Below are 22,033 nucleotides of genomic sequence, written 5' to 3'. Positions count from 1 at the left end.
GACCCTTACTTGCTCCAACAAGTGGAGAGGTTTATGCAATTGTAATGGTGGACTATCTCACCAGATGGCTTCAGAAGAGTGTAGTTGAAAATGTGATGCCAGATGCTGTAATTTATTTTCTGGGAGATATCTTTTGCAGGGACGTTAAACCGGCATGTTTGGTTTCTGATTATGATCCCCAATTTTCCAGTCCTAAAGTCTCAGATTACTTTGCAAAATGTGGGGTGAGGCATAATAGAATTGCATTCTATCTCCCAGAAACTAATGGGCAGGTGGAGTTATTTAATTGTGTAATTAAAGACGCTGTACAATGTACTGTAAGTGGCATACGTTTGAACAAGGCACTGTGATGTACCCTGTTTGCTCATAGGACTACTCCTAATTCTGTGATAGGCTTTTCCTTATTTGGACTGCTTAGAGGGTGATAGCATGTTTCTTACATCGCACCATAGTGGTTGCAGGAGAAGGTAAGGAATTTAAAAGTCTAGGTACCTAAAATCAAAGAAATCAAAGAGAATGTGAAAGAATGTTACTGAGTAGAAGAGAAAGATGAGGAGTTATTTGGATGGTTTTGTCAGGATTAGCTTCCCCAAGAATTAAGAGAAAACTCATTCCATATGGTCGAGGTCCATAATAGTCAGCAGGGTCCTTAAAGGGTTAAAGGGGCACATGAAGTTGAGGGAAGGATTGTACAGAAAATTACTAGGGTCTTCATGTATTGTGGATGAGAGGACTTTGGTAGTATGCGACCTGAACGGGATGTTGCATCGTCCATTGGATTGGTAGAACATGATGCTTTTGGCATTGAGTACCACAGTGGCTCTGATGAAGTTGGGGTTTTGCACCAAGACATAAGTGATCTGAAGGAGGTTACCACCAGATGCAGCAGTAGAACTGGGAACATTGCTATCAAGTTCAAAGGTTATGATATGTCTTTGTGCTGAATGTGTTGCAAAGAGATTTTTATTGTAAAAGGCAAAGGTTTGTTGGATGCATCGATAGAGTACGGGATTTCGATGTCGAAGCATGTGGAATGAGTGCATGTGTGAGTCTAGATTTGATTTGAAAAGTGTAGCCAGCTCGAAAGAAGTAGGTGGTTACTCTCACTGTTTTCCCCATTCCTCCTCTTTATTAGTCCTTAGTATGTGTAGGGAGACAGATAACTGCTTCCGGAAACAATAAATGAGTTATTAGTGTGAAAACAGGAGTTGAGCAGTGGTGTCACAATGGCATCATGGGTGCTAATTCATGGAAAATAGCCATTTTCCGTTTCCTGGTTACAGTGTGAAAAGCAGCTGCAAATGGTTGACAGTGGGCCCCTCAAGCTCCTGGGATCTGGGTTACTGCTCTGGTGCACCTGATGCTCTAGTTAGCTAGGCCCTGTGTTTGGGTAAAGAAACATATTTATCTGTGTGTGTGTGTGTGTGTGCGTGTGTGTGTGTGTGTGTGTATATATATTCACTGAAAAAAACATAGGTTTTAGGGAAAGTTATAGTTAGTTGGACATTTCACTCGTACAAAACCAGAGAAATTCCCCCGTTATAGTTAGTTCTGCTAACTATAACTCGCGCCCCCGCAATGCACTACTGATGACGCCACATATTACATCACTCATGACATGGTCAGTGACATCACTGATGACATCTCAAATGACATCACTGATGAAATCACTGATGACATCATCCAGTGACTGTGTGTTTTTGTAAATTTTAAATATGTTTAATATATATAGGGAAAGGCGTATTGAAGAATGAGTGGGTGTATAAGTGTCTGAATGGATGATTTAGTAGGTGCGTGACTGACTCTATAAGTGAGTGATTAAACGTATCTTACTGAATGCATGGGTTAGTTACTAAACTGTGTGAATGTCTGTATCCGTCTGTCTGTTGGTGTGTAAGCGGCTGCATGGGTTTGCGAATAGCTACATGAGTGTCTATATGGGTTATTGATTGGTTGTCTGAGTATCTGTATGGGTGCCCGAGTGTTTTTGTGGATGGGATTTGGGTGACTTTGTGCATAGATGTGTGAGTGGGTGATTCACTGGCTGCATGGTTTCAAGAGGGCATCTGTGATGGACTGTATGGGTGGGTGAGTGTGTGTTTGGGTGTGTTAGTGAGTGAATGTATATCTCAGTGGTACATGTGTGAGTAACTACATCTGTGAAAGGCAGTATGTATGTGTGTTGGAGTATATAAATGTCTAAGTGAGAGTGTGTGATTGTGAGAGTGGCTGTATGGATGAGTGTTTGCTTGTATCAGTGATTGTATAAGAGCGTAAGAATGTGCTAATATTTGTATGAGTAATTGAGCTGGTGTGTGTATAACTGTATAGGTGAGTAAATGGCAGTGTGATTAATTATTTGCATGACTGACTAGGTGTGTGAGTACCTCTATGGATGAGTGGTGGTGTGTGAGTGTCTATATAGGTGTATGAGTGCATATGATAGTCCTGTACAGAGTGACCATAAGTATTAGTGACTGTACAGGTGAGTGAGTGGATCTGTGTGTAAACCTAAGAATCAGTGAGTGGGTATGTAGTTATTGGTGTTGGAGTGTCTATGGAATGGCAGTCTGTAATTTAGAGTGGGTGTATCAAAGGTTATATTAGGGTGTGAGAAGATGCATCAAATTATCACATGGATGATGTCATCAGTGATGTCTTTAGTGATGTCATTTGAGATGTCATCAGTGATGTTATCAGTGATGTCACTGACCATGTCATGAGTGATGTAATATGTGACGTCATCAGCAGTGCATTGCGGGCGCGCGAGTTATAGTTAGCTGAACTAACTATAACGGGGGAATTTCAATGGTTTTGTACGAGTGAAAAGTCCAGCTAACTATAATGCCCCTGAAACCTATGGTTTTTCAGTGAATTTCTAAAGTTTTTTAAATGCTAATTCCTAACTATAACGTGCCTGAAACCTATGGTTTTTTCAGTGAATTTTAAAGGTTTTTTAAATGCTAATTTCTAACTATGCTACAGAGATAGGACATGTGACGAAAGAAGAAAAAACGCACAGAAAGAAAAAAAGAAATGCAGAAAGAAGCAACAGAAGTCCTCAAAGACGAAGAAAAGTGCAGGAAGAAAGATAACGTGCAGAAAGAACAAACAGAAGAGCAGAAAGAAGCCTTGTTGCAAAATCATCCTGTACCCTCAACTTTTTCAGACAGATACTGGTGGTAAATGAGTCTGACTAACCAGTCCTAGAGCCAGTGCTATGTTAAAGGACACTCAGAATACAGTGAAAACACCTACATACACTAGGGAACACTATGCGTTGGGGTCCCCCTGTGATTAGAATGGCCTCCTCTGTAAGCCCCTAGTATATAATAGGGCAGGGGATTAAAACTACCTCTTAAAACGCGCCACAGCACACGTCACCTCAGGCCACGTCCCCTCCCTTCCCCACTGTGTAAACACGCCCTATGGCCGTTTTAAGTTGGGAGATTAAATCCCCTTGAATCCTCAGGATTGAAAGGGAATTATTTCCCCAACTTAAAATGCGCCACAGGGCGTGTTTGCACACGTCACCTCAGGCCCCGTCCCCTCCCTTCACAACTGTGTAAACACGCCCTGTGGCCGTTCTAAGTTGAGAGATTAAGTCCCCTTAAATCCTAAGGGTCCCTAGGGTCCAACTAGCCCACTAGGTACCTCCAGTAAGCGCCACAGAGCTGCGTTGCATAGAGGTGTAAAAAGGGGTGTGGCCTCAGAACACCTGTCTGCAATGCAGCTCTCTGGCGCATACTGTAGATACCTGTTGGGCTAGTTGGCCCTCAGGGACCCTCAGTATTGAAGGGAATTAATTCCCCAACTTACAACTGGCCAGGGGGTGTGTTTGCAGAGTGCTGCAAGGAGGGGGCGTGGCCTCCGGCGCGATGCTGGTCTTTTATTTATTTTATTTTTTTAAGAAGGAGGGCTGTGTGGCCCCCCATCTTTTTCTAATTTATTGGCCCTGGGGACCCCATCCGCCAGGGCCTGCACCCTAATTTTTTTTGTTGAAAAAAATTAATTTGGAAGGGGGCCACGTGGCCCCCCTCCCAAGGCCTTAATCGGCCCCGGGGACCCCAACCCCCGGGTCATGGCCTTTTTTTTTTTATTCTTTAGGAGGAGGGGCTGCGTTGCCCTCCTCCTCAGGCCACTTATGGCCCCGGGGACCCCATCCCCCGGGGCCGGCCTTTGTTTTTTACTATTTAAAAAAAATATATATTTATAGAAACACCTAGGACATGCTGGACAAACCGTATGTACCTATCACCATGACGATTTGCGTGATATTCATTAAAAGGCGTCTATGCATACAATGAATCCAACTGGAATGTATTTACACCACTAGTGAAGCTCTGACGTGTCTGACGCCCTACTGTGCCTAATCCCGGCGCCCCCGCCGGTGGGTACTCCAGTAGATACCATTGTCATTTATTTATACAAACATGGGTAGCTATTGACGGGCACATTTAATACACACGCACACCAAGCCATTCAAAGGGGATTCGACAAAAATTTGACCAAACTATGCAAGAAACCCCCGTCCCCTCCCTTCACCACTGTGTAAACAAGCCCTGTGGCCATTTTTAGTTGGGAGATTAAGTTCATTTGAATCCTGAGGGTCCTTAGGTTTCAACTAGCCCACTAGGTACCTCCAGTAAGCGCCACAGAGCTGCGTTGCAGAGAGGTGTAAAAAGGGGCACGGCCTGCACCACCTCTCTGCAACGCAGAGCAGTGGCGCTTACTGGAAGCACCTGGTGGGCTAGTTGGCCCCCAGGGTCCCTCAGGATTGAAAGGGAATTATTTCCCCAACTTAAAACGCGCCACAGGGCGTGTTTGCACACGTCACCTCAGGCCCCGTCCCCTCCCTTCACAACTGTGTAAACACGCCCTGTGGCCGTTCTAAGTTGAGAGATTAAGTCCCCTTAAATCCTAAGGGTCCCTAGGGTCCAACTAGCCCACTAGGTACCTCCAGTAAGCGCCACAGAGCTGCGTTGCATAGAGGTGTAAAAAGGGGCGTGGCCTCAGAACACCTGTCTGCAATGCAGCTCTCTGGCGCATACTGTAGATACCTGTTGGGCTAGTTGGCCCTCAGGGACCCTCAGTATTGAAGGGAATTAATTCCCCAACTTACAACTGGCCAGGGGGTGTGTTTGCAGAGTGCTGCAAGGAGGGGGCGTGGCCTCCAGCGCGATGCTGGTCTTTTATTTATTTTATTTTTTTAAGAAGGAGGGCTGTGTGGCCCCCCATCTTTTTCTAATTTATTGGCCCTGGGGACCCCATCCGCCAGGGCCTGCACCCTAATTTTTTTTGTTGAAAAAAATTAATTTGGAAGGGGGCCACGTGGCCCCCCTCCCAAGGCCTTAATCGGCCTCGGGGACCCCAACCCCCGGGTCATGGCCTTTTTTTTTTTATGCTTTAGGAGGAGGGGCTGCGTTGCCCTCCTCCTCAGGCCACTTATGGCCCCGGGGACCCCATCCCCCGGGGCCGGCCTTTGTTTTTTACTATTTAAAAAATATATATATTTATAGAAAAACCTAGGACATGCTGGACAAACCGTATGTACCTATCACCATGACGATTTGCGTGATATTCATTAAAAGGCATCTATGCATACAATGAATCCACGTGGAATGTATTTACACCACTAGTGAAGCTCTGACGTGTCTGACGCCCTACTGTGCCTAATCCCGGCGCCCCCGCCGGTGGGTACTCCAGTAGATACCATTGTCATATATTTATTAGCTATTGACGGGCACATTTAATACACACGCACACCAAGCCATTCAAAGGGGATTCGACAAAAATTTGACCAAACTATGCAAGAAACCCCCGTCACGGTTAATAAAACACACATCCACCGCCGGATGTGTAATACTTTTTATTTTACTCTCTGGAAAGGAGACGAACCTCACTTGAGAGTCACAGCGTGCTCCTGGCTGAGCCCAATGCTGTGTTACACCCACCAGTTTCCGCCGAGTGCCACACACCTCTGTGTTGTATTCCACCAGCTAGTGCGTATGCTATGACACTCTCTAGCCCATGTGCACTGTAACACCACCTGGTGAATATGTCATGCCACACTTGCCTTTGCACGAGTTATATTGCCCCATCTAACGTGCCTTCCTCGATGCCTATGTTATAACGCACAGCGCTATGCCATAAATATTACAATCTGGGATCCATATCTTTGTCACAGTGCATATGCAACATTACACTCCCCAGCACATACTTTATATTACAACTTTAGAGACTAGTTAGGTTACACAACACTGCCCTGTGCATATTACACTCCAAGGCGCATATCGCATAGCACGCGCTAGTGCCTGTGCTATCTTGCGCTCTCCAATGAATCTGTCATTGCGCACAATGTATTGCATATTATATTTCATGCCCCGGTTCATCTTATATCGCACTTTTTGGTGCATAGTTTATACCATATACTATATCTAGTTTTCATTCTCAATCGTGCTCTCAGGACTATGTTCTATATAACACTGCGTCCACCTACCCTTATCACAGCCATTACATTTTGCGATTGGGGGTGGCGGGTCAGGGGGTGTTTCTTCCAAGTGAGCCTGGAGTCACAGTCACAAACGTCCTCTTCTTCCTGAATAAAAGTGAGATTATGCTGCATACTTGTTCATATTTTAAGTAGTTCGCACAGACACACATTTAAAAAACAATAAAGTTCCTAATACCCACCTTCTCTGAACAGTTAGCTTGCTGCCCCATCCACCTCCTCCCTATCCTCTGTTGTCTGAATCCATGGACTAGCCTCCTCTCTCCTGCCATGCATGGTCTGATGTGCTGCCACTGCCCTCCATTTAGCATGATGTACCAGTCCACTCCTCCTGCCCTCCATTGCCCAATTCTATGGCCCATCATTGACCTCCTGCTTAGCCTCTGTGCTTACCTTGCTGCCCCATTCTCCTTCCCCCTGCCCTCCGATGTCTTTGTGCATGCCCCTGCTCCATCCTTTTTGCCCACCATGTTCCATGGACCTTCCACTCTTATCTACTTTGAGTGTTCTGTTGAGCTGCCACTCCCCTCCCACCTGCCTAGCATTTTCAGATGACTGTAACCTGTCCCTGCCACCTCCACCCTGCCTGTCCACATGCCATACCCCTATCCCCTTCCTCCTGTACTCCATGGTCCAGTTTACTGCCACACCCTTCTGCCCTCCCTGGTCTGTTGTGCTGCAACTGCTCCTCCTGCCTGCCCTTGCGGTCTGTTGTGAGGCCCCTTCCCCTGAACTCTCTTGTCTGTGCCCAGGTCCTGACCCTCCTTTCTATCCTCCATGGTCCTTTGTGCATGCCCCTGCACCCTCCTTCTTGCCCATCATAGCCATTGTGCTGCCACTAACCCTCCCGCGTGCTATGCATGGTCTTCTGTGCTGCCACGGTCCCTCCCACCTTCCCTGTGTGGTCAACTAGCTGCCCCTGACCCCCTCCCACCTTCCCTCCATGGTCTGTGTGTATGCCATCATAGTCTTACTGCTGCTCTCCATGATGTGTCTTGTTTCTAGTGCCCATCCTGCCTGACCTCCATGGTAATCTTGCTGCTCCTGCCCTGCCCCCTTTCCCCCAGCCCTCTGTTTCCATGTGCAGACCCCTATTCCCTCCCTCCTGGCTTGTCTGTTCCATTGTAATGCCCCTGATCCGTCCCGCTTGCCCTTTATGGTCAGCTATGCTGCAGCTTTCTCTCCTGTCTGTCCATTATGGTCAGCTAGCTACCAATGCCTCTTTGCCCTCTGTTCTCTGTTGTCCATGTGCATGGTCCTGTCCCCTCCCTATTGCCTTCTATGGATTGTTGTGCTGCACTCCCGTCCCGTATGCCCTGTGTGGTGTATTGTGCTGCTGCAGACCCTGATGCCTGCCCTGTAGGGTCAGTTTGGTGCACCTCTCCATGTCCCTCCTGTCCTCTGTTATCCGAGTCCATGTCCCTACCCCAATTCCTCCTGCCTACCATGATCCAATGTACCATACTTGCGAACATTTTGATCTTGGTAAGAGGGAGATTTAAAAATAAAACTGTGGTATTGATTTTCCCCTTTGAGTTACATTGAAAAAGAGGAGATTGTAGACAGGAGACAGATCAAATAAAGCCCATTTGAGCTTAAAAACATTGGACGTTTCCTGGCTGAAACGGGTCTGTTGGCATGTATGGTTGTACTACCACTGCCTCTTCCTTCTGCCCACAATGGTCTATTATATTGCCACAGCCTCTCTTGCCAGTCCTGTATTGTTGGTTTGTTGCCCCTGCCCTCCTTTCCACTGCCCTCCATAGTCTGTTGTGCTGCCACTGCCCTTCCTGCCTGCCCAGTGTGGTCAAATTGTTGCCTCTGCACTCTCCTACCTGCCTTCAATTTTCAGAGTCCATGCCCCTGGCCTCTGCCTCTCAACAGTATCCCAATGAACAACTAGATTGCTAACATTCTATATTTATTACAAAAGTGTGGAACGCCTGACGTCATCTTGATGTAATCAAAACTGTAATACCTAGAGCATTTCCTTTAGAAATTACATATATGAGAGGGTCTTATTTGCATCAAAATTATGGTTAGTGCTCTAAAAAACTAAAATGAGGACATGTTTTCTGAGTTTTCAAATAGCGACAAAGAACTTTTAAATTATTTGTAATCTTTATGTTTTTTTATCCAGTTGACCACTTGATTAAATGTTGCACTTAGGGGAGAGGATGTGGTGTTAGCAACTGGGGAACCAGGTTGGAGTTTCGTCTTCTGCTCAACATTCTGTGATTCTGGTCAAATCACTTAATCTCCCCATGCCTACAACCAAATTGAATTTGATCTTGTGTGATGTAACCAATGCTCATGAAAAGCACTCCAATATCTGACAAGTCTGCAATATATAAAACTGCAAATACACAAAAATATGTGTTTTGCACACTTCTGTCATTGAGCTAAATGTGGGCTACATCTGGGTGATAAATGTGCTGCATTTGGGCTCTTTTGTCTCTGGTGGCCATCTTGGGAGATTTATTTGTTATGAAGTTTCCTAATTTCCTAATTTACTGCAGTCTCCTCAGTAGGAAATGCTTTCAGTTTTTTACTTTGATTCCATCAAGAAGGTATTCAGATATGTCACACATTTAACATAAATTCTGAATGTTATCACTCTAGTTGGTCATTAGATCACTGTAGTAAAGCAACTGCTCACCACGGAAGTCAGCTGCTGGTATTAAAAGTGCATGTTTCAGTCTGCATATCAGAATTTTTTAATGAAATAGAAGATGATTTGAGAAGTCATTCAAAATGTGCCCTAATTTTTCTTTCTTCAGCACTAATCATAATTTCTATGGCAAAATGAACCCCCTCATTGTGTTCCTTTTTAAATTAAATGTTTTAAGTGTTACCAGTTTATTCCAATCAAGATGGCTTCAGGTGTGCCATACTTTTGTCATGTTAGACAGTAAGTGCTCTAGTTGTTGTTAAGAACACTCTGGGACATTCTGTCATTGGGCTATACTTGGACTACATCTGGGTGATATTTGGGCTACATTTGGGCTCTTTTGTCTCTGGTGGCCATCTTGGGAGATTTATTTGTTATGAAGTTTCCTAATTTCCTCATTTACTGCAGTCTCCTCAGTAGGAAATACTTTCAGTTGTTTACTTTGGTTTCATCAAGAAGGCATTCAGATGTGTCACACATTTGCCATAAATTCTGAATGTTAGCACATTAGATCACTGTAGTAAAGCTACTGCTCACCAGGGAAGTCTGCTGCTGGTTTTCAAAGTGCATGTTTCAGTCTGCATGTCAGAATTATTTTATGAAATAGAAGAGGATTTGAGAAGTCAAAATGTGCCCTAATATTTCTTTCTGCAGCACTAATCATAATTTCTATGGCAAAATGAACCCCCTCATTTTGTTCCTTTGTAAATTAGATGTTTTAAGTGTTACCACTTTATTCCAATCAAGATGGCTTCAGGTGTGCCATACTTATGTCATAAGTAAGATTGTTAGCGCTCTCGTTGTTCGTTAGAACACTCTGGGACATTCTGTCATTGGGCTATACTTGGGCTACATCTGGGTGATATTTGGGCTACATTTGGGCTCTTTTGTCTCCGGTGGCCATCTTGGGAGATTTATTTGTTATGAAGATTCCTAATTTCCTTATTTACTGCAGTCTCCTCAGTAGGAAATACTTTCAGTTTTTTACTTTGGTTCCATCAAGAAGGCATTCAGATGTGTCACACATTTGCCATAAATTCAGAATGTTAGCACTCTAGTTGCTTATTAGATCACTGTAGTAAAGCTACTGCTCACCAGGGAAGTCTGCTGCTGGTATTGAAAGTGCATGTTTCAGTCTGCATGTCAGAATTGTTTAATGAAATAGAAGAGGATTTGAGAAGTCACTCAAAATGTGTCCTAATTTTTCTTTCTGCAGCACTAATCATACTTTCTATGGCAAAATGAACCCCCTCATTTTGTTCCTTTTCAAATTAAATGTTTTAAGAGTTACCACTTTATTCCAATCAAGATGGCTTCAGGTGTGCAATACGTTTGTCATAAGTAGGACTGTTAGCGCTCTAGTTGTTCTTTAGAACACTCTGGGAAGCTGCAGTAGAACACAAAGGAATCAATTGACAGTCTCTGCCCTTGTTGGATGTGCATGTTTTACTGAGAATGTCAGACTTCATTCTCACATGACTGAGAAAGATAATGTGAATTTACAGAAAATATGCTCTCAGTTTAGCTTATAGATCACCTCAATCAATCAATCAAAGACATTTCTAGAGCGCGCTACATACCCGTAGGGTCTCAAGGCGCTGGGGGGGGGGGTGCCGCTACTGCTCGAACAGCCAGGTCTTCAGCTTCTTCCTGAAGGAGAGGTGGTCTTGGGTCAGGCGCAGGTCGGTCGGGAGGGAGTTCCAGGTCTTGGCGGCCAGGTAGGAGAAGGACCTTCCTCCTGTAGTCGCTCTTCGGATGCGGGGGACGGCGGCGAGGGCGTGGCTGGCAGATCGGAGGTGGCGTTTGGGAGCGTAGAAGTTGACTCGGCTGTTGAGGTAGCTCGGGCCTTGGTCGTGTAGGGCTTTGTGTGCGTGGGTGAGAAGGCGGAAGGTGACTCTCTTTCTGACGGGGAGCCAGTGGAGGTCTCTCAGATGTCCGGAGATGTGGCTGGTTCGTGGGATGTCGAGGATGAGTCTGGCTGAGGCGTTTTGGATCCGCTGGAGTCTCTTCTGGAGCTTGGCGGTGATGCCGGCGTAGAGGGCGTTGCCGTAGTCCAGTCGGCTGGTGACGAGGGCCTGGGTGACGGTCTTCCTGGTCTCTGTGGGGATCCACCAGAAGATCTTCCGTAGCATGCGTAGGATGTTGAAGCATGACGAGGAGACGGCGTTGACTTGCCTGGTCATGGAGAGGGAGGAGTCCAGGATGAAGCCCAGGTTGCGTGCATGGTCTGTCGGTTTGGGTGCGGTGCCCAGGGCGGGAGGCCACCAGGAGTCGTCCCAGGCGGAGGGTGAGGAGCCCAGGATGAGGACCTCCGTCTTGTCTGAGTTCAGCTTCAGGCGGCTGGTCGTCATCCACTCGGCTACCTCTTTCATCCCTTCTTGTAGGTTGGCTTTGGCGGCGGCGGGGTCGTTGGTCAGGGAGAGGATCAGCTGGGTGTCGTCGGCGTAGGAGATTATGCTGAGGTTGTGTTTGCGTACGATGGCCGCGAGGGGGCTCATGTAGACGTTGAAGAGGGTGGGGCTCAGAGAAGATCCTTGGGGGACGCCGCAGATGACTTCGGAGGCCTCTGACTTGTATGGAAACCTCTGTGGGAAAAGCATGAGAAAATAGTTTTCTCTCAAACATGATTCATGATATCACAGCAGAAGGCTTTTTCACATGGTAAAATAACATTAGAACACACCACAATTCCTAAAATCAGTATGGTACCATCAACAAATGATTTATAATGTAACTAAAGTCTTAAAACCTTCTATTAACTGCAATGCTTTTTAATGAGGTGCTATCATGTATATTGGTCCCAAGATGGCTGCCAACACTTCTTGGATGAAGTACTGAGAGCCAATCAGATCTCACGATGAGATATGTGGTTAGGCTCTGCCCAGATATATCTATCTTTTAACTCTAATTTTCTCAGGAACTACTGAACGGATTTACACCATTTAAACAAAAGGCACGAGTCTGAGCTGAGGACTACCTCTTTGCCAAATTTGGTGTAATTCCGTTCAGCAGTTCAGGCTGTAGCTGCGTCAACAGTTCCTATGGGAAAATGCATGGGGAAAATGCGTTTTGGGACCCCCCTTTTTTCTCGGCCCCCGCTTGACGACTCACCGTGAAATTTTCAGGATAGGAGCGGACCGGAGCTGGCCAAAAGTTTGGAAAAGTTCGCAAAGATTCGTCAATCGGCGCCAACGTTATTCCAAATAGAATGTTGCGGATTTCCAATGGAAAATAGGTCCTAACTATAACTACCTACTGGCGACTGCCAGTAGGTAATTATCTCAGATAGTCAGGTTGTATAATTCTGGTGACCTTCTCTCAAATGGAGCCTGAGAGAGGTTATTAAAGATGACAAATGAACGCAAGAAATTCCATACTAATGGTGCAATATTTAAATTAATCAACAAGACACAGTCACAAAATCTACAGTTTTGTAAATTAAGAAGGAGATGGCACAAAAATGAGGATACATTTTTAGTCTTCGGGCCATATACATAAAGTGAGCTTTACACTGACTGGAGCCTTAAACAGTTGAAGGGCAGGATTAGTGCTATGTTACCACCCCAGCCAATAGTATATGGTTGCTTGTGAAAGGAGCTTTCATTGCAGGTGCTGATTTTTCAGAAAATATGGCAGGATTTGTTGGAATTTTTAAAGTAAATAACTGAAAATACCAGAGCCACAGTTGTGTAAGACAGACTCCTGTAGCAGAGGCTCTGCAGTCAGGGTGGTGTTCTCCACACAGAAAATTATAGGAAAAGCGATACCTCCACACTTAAGTTTGTGAACACCATTTTGAAGCGCATTTAAGGTACAATTGTAATGCTACAAAACATAACACATATTGCAGTTTGTGAATAGGCCCTAGGAGTTTATCTTACCAGACAAAATCTGCTTGATGTTTTTGCTGACAGGCATCACAGGTGGAAATGCATTTGATGGCACACTGACTACCCGACTGACAGAGGCCCCTAAAAGGTTTGCAGCACTGACTATTGGATACAAGTAGTATTGCGTTTGTGTTTTCTAAAAAGATGTCGACACTACAAAACTACAGAGCATAGTTACTTGCTCTTGGAAACTGAAGTTGATATATATATAAGAGATTATATGGTCGCGAAGTAGTGGAAATACGAAAAGTTAAATTTCTTTTAGTCTTTATGAAGGCTGTTAACGTGGTAAATAGTTTCTGCAAAATTGATAAAGACAGTAACTACCTGATTGAATTTTGAAAAATTATGTTGTGCAGTGTGGATTAACATACTTGCCATAATGAAAACAAAATGGAATAATAGTTAGACACTAAAAAAAAATGTTTTTCTAACGAATACACCTAACCCATAATTCCCTGGATCCAGTCAGAAAGCCAAAGTGGCAACTTAATCGTACAACAAGGGAACATACATGAATGGTATGGTATATCAGGGCAGTGCACAAAAAACTGATATAAAGATTGTGTACTATCCTACATTTAAACACATTGGAATGCACTCCTTCCAATAACGGGGTTGGTAGTATTTCACTTAGATCAACGCAGCTTTGCTCATTCAATAATTGTTTGCCCAAAAACAGAATATCGATCAAATAAATATGGAAGAAAGACTAACCATTCTGAAATCTATTTTAATTAAACAGCCTGAGAAAATTAACTCTGAATTTCAACTATAAAGAATTTCTAACACTACAAATGAATTTTCTTCTCAGGCCTCGTGAGACTAGCCAAATAATGTTTCGTGAACGGGCTTGATCCAGGAATGTGGGCCACTTTTTTGGGAGTGCCCGGGCCGAATTGTGATCCCAATCCGACCCTGCCTGTGGCACCGGTAAGAGTGGCTGTGAGGAAGGCAGTGGGGTAGCTAGACGTTGTGCCACCCCTGGCGGTCACTGCGTTGGGCGCCCGGTGGCCGCATGTGAGAAGGGTGGGGGGGTGCTGGTGATATCTACAAATGCTTGTCTGTTTCCTAACAAATTAGTTTGCGGATTACCTCTTCATATGACAGTTAATGGCAATAACTATCAAAGCACTTTATTCTAACTCTTTTTACGGCAAATGAGGTTGATAAATAGGCCACCTAAACCCCTTCGTAAGTATGTAAAGCAGTTGCGCACTTATGTTAGGTGTATTAACTTTTGAGTAAAGGTGAAATATCTCACAATATTCACATTAAGGTAAGCAGCTTATCATACTAAAAACTAAAATATCTTATAGAATATCTTCATGCTTCTTTTTCTCAGTATGATGCATACATCATTTGATGATAAACTGACTTCTAGTAGCTGACCACCTGTTTAAAAGATGCTTTCAATCAAGTCTTTGAGCCAGTTTCACGTTTTTGTCAAAATTATGTATGGCAATGTTTGTCATTAGTGTTTTTATTGTCAATTAAGAAATAAATAATAACACAGTCATATAGGTTGTATGGTACACTCAAATCACTAAGTCTCCACTTAGTGATCTTCCTACTTATGCCACGTTGAGCAGATGCAGGCAGAGCAGCATACTTCCTTTGATTTGTGGTATATCGAAGTGTTCTTGTTGCATTCCACAGGTCCTCCTGTAAATGTTACTTGCAATATTTTTATTAACAGTTTTGGATCAGTCACGGAAACGACAATGGTAAGTGCGGCAGCGGCGAATCCCTCTTGCAGAAAAGTGATGTGATGTATGTCATGGACGCTACCTGTCATTCTTTTTTTCTATTTATTGTTCAACTTGCAGGTCCACCTGTAAATGTTACCTGCAACATATTTATCAACAGCTTTGGTTCAATTGCAGAAACTACAATGGTGAGTGGGACCATTGAAGCCATCTTGTCAAGTAGTGTAATATGCCTGAGGCATTTCATAACCACCTGACAACTCAATTTCACATTCTGTAATGTTTTCTATATTTGATCTGATTAATCATCCAAGGGCAAAAAGTATGACCAAAAGCAGAACGTGTTTCCTTCCAGAATGTGTTCAAGAGTAGAATAGTACAGAGGGAGTTAGAAAAAATATCAAATATAAAATTTGTTACGTATAATATTAAACTTACTTAGGATATTTTTTTTTAAAAGACGTGCAAGATATATCTAAACCTAGTATAGATGCAATCAAGGATACAACATAAATTATAGGATTAGGTATTCCTTCATAGGTTTCATATTTTAAAATAGCGGATCAACAGCAGCTCTATTTTCTCACTAATTACAAAAGCCTTGTGTTAATTTAGAGTATAAATCAAGGTGGGAATTTCAGTAACTACATGCGGTTTCAACTGAGGTATTATTCTAATATCCAGCACAAAAATATCAAGCTAAAATAGAAAATATCCGAATATTGTGAAGGTAAGTATAGATCATAAGCATTAATTTACTATTCTTAACTCTAAATCAACACACCTTGTAGAAAATATATTGTCAAGTTACATATGTGTAGAGTTAAGTATAGTAAATGTATACTTCCCTATATGTGCTTGCCTTCATGATATTTTAATAGTCAATATTCCGACTACAATATTTTTGTAGACCGATAGTAGTTATTCTGGTAGTATACTTTGAACTTTATGAGTTTTTGAACAAATAATTAACTTTTTTTAAGAAACTCACACTCGATTCCAGCTGCATCACAGAACTGGTTATTGGTTTCTAGTTAACTCAAACCAACCTCCTTTCTTTCAGTAAACTACTCAATATGCCCCTTTTCAGTTTTGACCAAGACAAATTTGGCCCTTAAGATCTGCTTGACCTCCCGTTCAACTACTACTTTTAGTCTGCCTTCTTGTCACTACCTTAAAAGTATTGTAACTGTTTTAATGTTGATTGTTAAGTGCACTAATACCTCTTAGTTGCAGCAGTGAAATAGAAATTTGATAAATAAATACAGATGCTGTATTACTCTCATATGACATTTTATTTTAAATACTAGACCAGCTATATCTATCTGCTCTACATTTATTTCAGTGTCCAAAAACCCATATGAAATAACTGCATGTAGTAGAAAGAAATTGAACTTGGTTAATTGGAACTACCCCACCAGTTTGCTGACATTTGAAAATCATTAAGTTGGAAGAGATGATTAGCAGCTCTAGGTTTGAGTGGGAATCAATAGTAGCATCTGAATTGATAAAAATAGTTTTCAAATGGCTGAAAGTGTCACTTTGACTAACTGTGCATGAGTGGCTGCTGTTTTATACTTCACCCATGAAGACTGGCAAAGTTGGCAAACTATGCACGTCGCAAAATTTACAAAAATTTCCCAAGTTTTTCAATCACATCCAGCTTCTCTTACAGAAGAGGATTCCTGCAAAAAGATTTTGCTGGAGACATTTCTGTCAGAAATTTTGCTGTGAGAGAATTCTTTGGTAAAATTGTTTTATTCGAAGTGTTTCTCCCTCAAACCTAGAGGTAACAGAGGTTTCCTATTGCTATTCTCAAAGCTTTGACACTTCAAGATGTTTATGAACAATTGTGAAGTTGCAAAGAACATTTTACAATGGTCTGCAGCGAAAAATCTTTCTGCATCTGAGCATGTATGCATTTGTGTTTGTATGTATATTTGTGTATGTGTGCCATTAATGAAGATCCTTGAACATCTTCCAGAGTTTATATTTTGTCAGGTGGTTTTCAGAAATAGTTACCAACAAAGCTAAAAATTGCATAATGCTAACTTTTCAAGATGGCTTTCAATGAAATGTTTCTACATGCTCTACTGTGACATTAATTTCATTTCTTCACACTTCAATAAAGTTCACTCATTTCACGTTACTGTTTCCTTTTTATGTAAGTGTCCACGTGTGCAACATCCACCAGTTCATTTATCAGGGGAAGATGGCCAATGGGACTCTGGAGTGCAGAACTGCACTCATTAATTGTTTGAAGGGTTCTTTGTTTTACTTTCATTTTACTGTGGGTGTAAGAACTCTGACTAATGCCGTCAGCATAATTGAGATGTTCTCCAGGTTTTGATTTCCTCCTTGTCACTTCTTCTTTTAATGATTAACTGTGAAATTAATTGTCCGATGAGAATAACAGTGCACATATATTTAATCGATTAAGTTGTATCCAATGGGATATATATTTGTTATTTGCACTTGTTTTATACATTATTAAGTTGGTTAATATAAGCACATCGAAGCGTGAATTCTCTGGCATATATTCTATATACTTTTTTAAAAAAATGTTACATGTTGTAAGTGTCACTAATCCTCAAATCTGTTACTTTCACTCTAGAATGTCCTGCACTATAGGCGAATTTGACAAAATCTCCCGCTCACCATGATGCAACAGTTACAGGCTGCATTATAGTTGCAGACCAATTTAACATATACTTTGCATATTCTTATAATTGTTTAATGAGTTGTAGAGGAAGCATTGGTGCATACATCAATCAAAGATAATATTTTTGTCAAAGACAACATTTACAACATTACCAAGGTGCATAGTCATATGTTGTGAGTTAGTTGTGTCATTGCACCTCAATTGGTGGTGCTGGCTAATTGCTAATGTGTCAAATGTCTGTTCACAAAAGTTAGTTTGAAGCTGATCTATGAAAAGACGGGATTTCCAAATGTTTGTAAACATACCTAGCTAAATGTGTAAGCCCCACCCTTAGCTAGATGTGCCAGGGTGCTACTCTTGAGTCTCATTTTACCTGTTTTCTTTAGCATTGCACAAAATACATGTACATGCAACTGTTATACTATAAAGCCCTAATTTTCTAAATCATTAATAAGGCAGAATGACTATCACTATGGCCTGGCTGCCCTTTGGCAAACAAGCCATTTGGACAAGGGTGTCCTGTAGCAGAGCCAGCTTAGGCTCTGTGTGTGGCTACCCTGAGTATCAACCACCTCTGATTGAGGCAGTAGAACTGCAAGATGGGCAGCACGGTTAAACCGGCAATTCATTACATTTCATCCACTCTGCCAAACTCTAAACGAGGGCCAAGGACCCTTACTTTGAAATGGGATGGGATATCAGGATTATCCCTGTTTTTGGGCATTAGAGCTATGAAGTCAAATCTGAATTTCTCCATATGCAGTAAATTTAACCAAGAGACAAATTACAAAGCAATGTAGTAAAGAACACAAAAAATATCCTGATCATGCAGGGTCAATGGAGCAATAGAAATTCTAGTTGCTCACATAGAAGGTTATGGCCAGTATTTCAGAGTTGACTATTTACCACATGCGTTGTCATAGTGCTCTTCAATTATTTTAAACCAATGCGTAAAATTAATTGTGAATCCAGCTCTTCTTAGAAAGTGATAAGAAAAGGCATGCCTCTCGAGTGATGATATAAAGGTATGGTCAGTTTCTTGTTATTAATTGACAGGGCAGTTTATTTTTGATAATTGCTTGCAATGTCCCTACACTATTTTCTCTCCTCTTTGGGCTTGCAACTTTGTCAAATAATGGCTAATGTTACACATGACATATCGCATCATTGATGCATTATTACTTTAAAGTTATAAGGGCGGAAAAAATAACATATCAACAGCACAACTATGGCCTGAGCCAAGACATCTTTAAGTCATGCGTATTGGACTTTGTCAATAGGTTGTGTTAACATACCTGTATTACTGCTGTCAACAAGGAGATAAAGAAAACTGCAATTTTGACATATCATTGATGTCATTGAAAATGTAAATAGTGATAAGGAAAAGAACTACTGTTTTCGTTTCTTTTACTCTATCATTAAAGTTTGGCGGGTGGAACTGGTGTTAGTTGTTTAGCCAGCAGACCCAGGTTGTAAAAGTAGTCCAGTTTCCAGCCTACTGGAAGGCTAATCCTAAGGCCTAAATTTAAAAATGTTTTTAAAAGCCTTCTGAATTTAGAAAGTAATTTTCCAATCTTGGCTGCGATGTGAGTGAGTTCCAAATGATATTTGTGTGATAAGGGACTCTTCTCTAAATTTCGTCTAGTTAAATGGTTAGAATAACAAGTTCTGGTTCATGGATCTTAAGTGTCAAGATAAGAGGTAGGGTTTGATCAATTTGGTTGAGTCGTTTTGTGATTTGCTTTGATGCTTGCTCTTTCTTTTACATGGGGTTAGTGGAGGCACTTTATTGTGGATTTGATATGTTGGAGCAATTTATGCCAAGCAGAAAATTAGCAGCAGTGATTTTGGCTCTTTAGACCCTGACAATTGATTTATTGGTAAGGCTGATCTAGAGACTATCACACTACTCAAGGTGAAATATTGCAAAAGCAAGGATTGAGGTAATTTTTGAGAGAGTTGAAGAAGAGAAAGTATGCTTCATAGCAAATGTAAATGACTGAAGGCGAGTTTGACAACAATATTAATTTGGGGTATGAAATAGGGCTTGCTGTTGAACATCGCAACTAGGCTGCGGGATCTAGGCAGTGGTTGTGGGACCAAGTAAAGGGACTGAGGTCAAGAGAAAGATAGATGGATTGGGTTGCCCTTCCCAGTAGAAGCAATACAAGTTTCATATTATTCAAGCAAAGCTAATTTTCCTGCATCCATGGAGGACATGGGAGAGGCAATATGAAAAATTAGATAGGTTAGGTTGCCTGATTCATCATCGTAGATTTCGCTGCACCTGTATGCCATTTCATACAAATGATAATATGTTTAATAGAAATTGAGGATCTTGATTTAAGAACATGTTAATATTAATTGACATCATCGACAAAGTAGAGCCTTGAGGTACTTTTTATGTGATGTTGGTAGATCTTGAAAAGAATAGACTCGCTTTTAACATGATGGGTGTAGATTAGAAGGCAGATGAAGAACCAAGCTAGCACAGTTCCATTGATACCTGCTGAATGTATCAGGCTGTTGAGAAGTACTCTCTGGTCAATGACTTTGAATGCTGCTTATAGGTTGAAGGGACTCAAGGCGCATTGAGTGCCTAGTTCTTAGAGCTAAGTAGCCTTTCCTTAATGTTTAGTAATGTATTATCAGTTACCTTTCGAGGTCTGAAGTCACTAGGGAAGCCATCTGATTCTAGATAGAGGGAGACATGGCAGGATCTACTTTTTCCAGTGCTGTGGGAAAACAAGGGAGGCCTTTCACTCAGACCTTCTGCCTCTGGTCACATGTAGTGAACTTTCTCCACTACCTAGTTAAAATATCACAACAAAAGATAAACAAGAGGGTATTAGCTGCACATGCATACACTACACGATGCAATGGACAAATTTTACTTGTTTGAACCACTTGTTATAATTGTTAAAAAGAAGACAAAACCCCAGAGTTCACTGAACATGATGATCTAGCCAGTTTTTTGGATGTGATGGATGCTGCCCTGATGGATGTGGCCACGTTTCGCTGTAATGATGATATCACAGAGGACACTCATGGTACTGAACTGTGAGACATTCCATATGCTTGTGCTGGTGAATCTTGATCCACATTCATCACCAAAGATCGGGAAATCCTGAAGAGAGTGGTTGAGTTTCTTGTAAACGAAAAGGACCAATCACCACACCTCCCGAAATATGGACCATCTGAATGAAATGACAAGGTTTGACTAACAATTTGGACTTTATTTTGCATTCCAGGCTTGGCCTAGTGCTCACATGGGTCTCATTTGATGATTGTTGTGATGTATGCTCTCTATGCTCATTGTATTTGAGTATGTGGTTGTACTGACTATTTACTGTTTAGGAGATTAGGCACCTTGAGTCATTCTTCCGTTTTCACAATTTCTTGAGATACTTCTCAGGGCCCCTTGTACCTCTCAGGGGCCTTCCTGGTTCAGATACCATAACAAATCTGATGATACTTGACATTTTCAATAGCCGGTGTGAAAAGATGCTCTTGGCATTTGTTGACAAGTTGTCTGCACATTCCCTGAGTGTTGATCCTTACATTAGTTAGGTGGAGGGTGCTATTGTTTCTCCCCCACCTCTATTTTTACTCTCCTATGTACCTCTCTTTGCATGTATTTTTCTCCTGTTGTGAGAGGCTGGCCTGGTATATGCTGTCCACTAATTAAAGTGGGCACCCTGCACCAGCCCAGACAACCCTTATGCTGATTTAAGAGGTCTCAGACAACCTTAGAAAGCTATCCAAGGGGTAGCTGTGGAGAGCAGCCTTCAGGCTAAGTCTTGAAGGAGTTTAAAGCAGGGTGTTTTACCAGATTGTGATCTTATTGTATAGATTAAATGAAAAGAGAACCACACATTAGTTATAAAAATGTGTATTTAATATATAACACTATCCAGTACATTACAGTTTCTCCTACATGGAGTTAGACCCAAAGCACACAATAGTTAAGCAAAGAAACAACAGTAAATAGCACTAATACACAGTGGGCCCCAGGGGGGGGATCAAACCATATACTAAGAAAGTGGTATAAGAACCATGACTCAAGTCAGGACGATGTCGAGAGGATGTAGAATTGCTGGGACCCCAAGGAACTATCCAAGGTGAGTAGATAGGGACCACACGGAGGACGGGTGCAGTGTGGGAACACAACCGCATGCTCCATACAACTCTATGGGAAAGTCACGGTTGGAGTTTTAGAGATTAAGGACCCTTCCCAGTTGACTACGAGGAAACCTCGTGGAAGGGAGAAGGTTGGAGAGCCACCCCACCCCTGGATACCAAAGTACCCAAGTTACCTAAGCAGGGGAGCCGGGTGCATAGGTGTGAGGTAGCATCGGAAACCGAAATCGAACCCTATGGAGGATTTTGAAGAAGAGCCGCTGCTGGAAGGGAGAAGAATGTCCGTTGGAATCCAAATGTGGATTCTTGTCGAAGAGTACCTGAAAGCAGAGGGGACAGAGTCTGGGTCACTTCAGGGTGACCAGGGACTCGGTAGACGAATGTCCACTGATGTCAGGTGCTTCAGGATAGTTGACGGGGACCTTGACTCTGCAGCTGATGAGACCAGGA

The 22,033-nt window shown here is 42.4% G+C and overlaps 1 protein-coding gene across 1 annotated transcript in view; it reads left to right on the top strand.

Moving 5' to 3' along the window:
* Window positions 1-22,033, top strand: part of GLRA2 (glycine receptor alpha 2) — a 938,599-nt gene that overhangs the window by 109,549 nt on the left and 807,017 nt on the right. Inside the window, exon 3 of the mRNA XM_085622202.1 lies at window positions 14,902-14,969. Coding sequence (XP_085478328.1) covers window positions 14,902-14,969 — 68 coding nt within the window. The remainder of the gene's footprint in view (window positions 1-14,901; window positions 14,970-22,033) is intronic.

The sequence above is a fragment of the Triturus cristatus genome, chromosome 8 (assembly GCF_964204655.1).
Source record: "Triturus cristatus chromosome 8, aTriCri1.1, whole genome shotgun sequence".
Lineage (NCBI taxonomy): Eukaryota > Metazoa > Chordata > Amphibia > Caudata > Salamandridae > Triturus > Triturus cristatus.
Note: the sequence above shows the minus strand (reverse complement) of the source record. Positions and strands in the feature narration are given on the sequence as shown.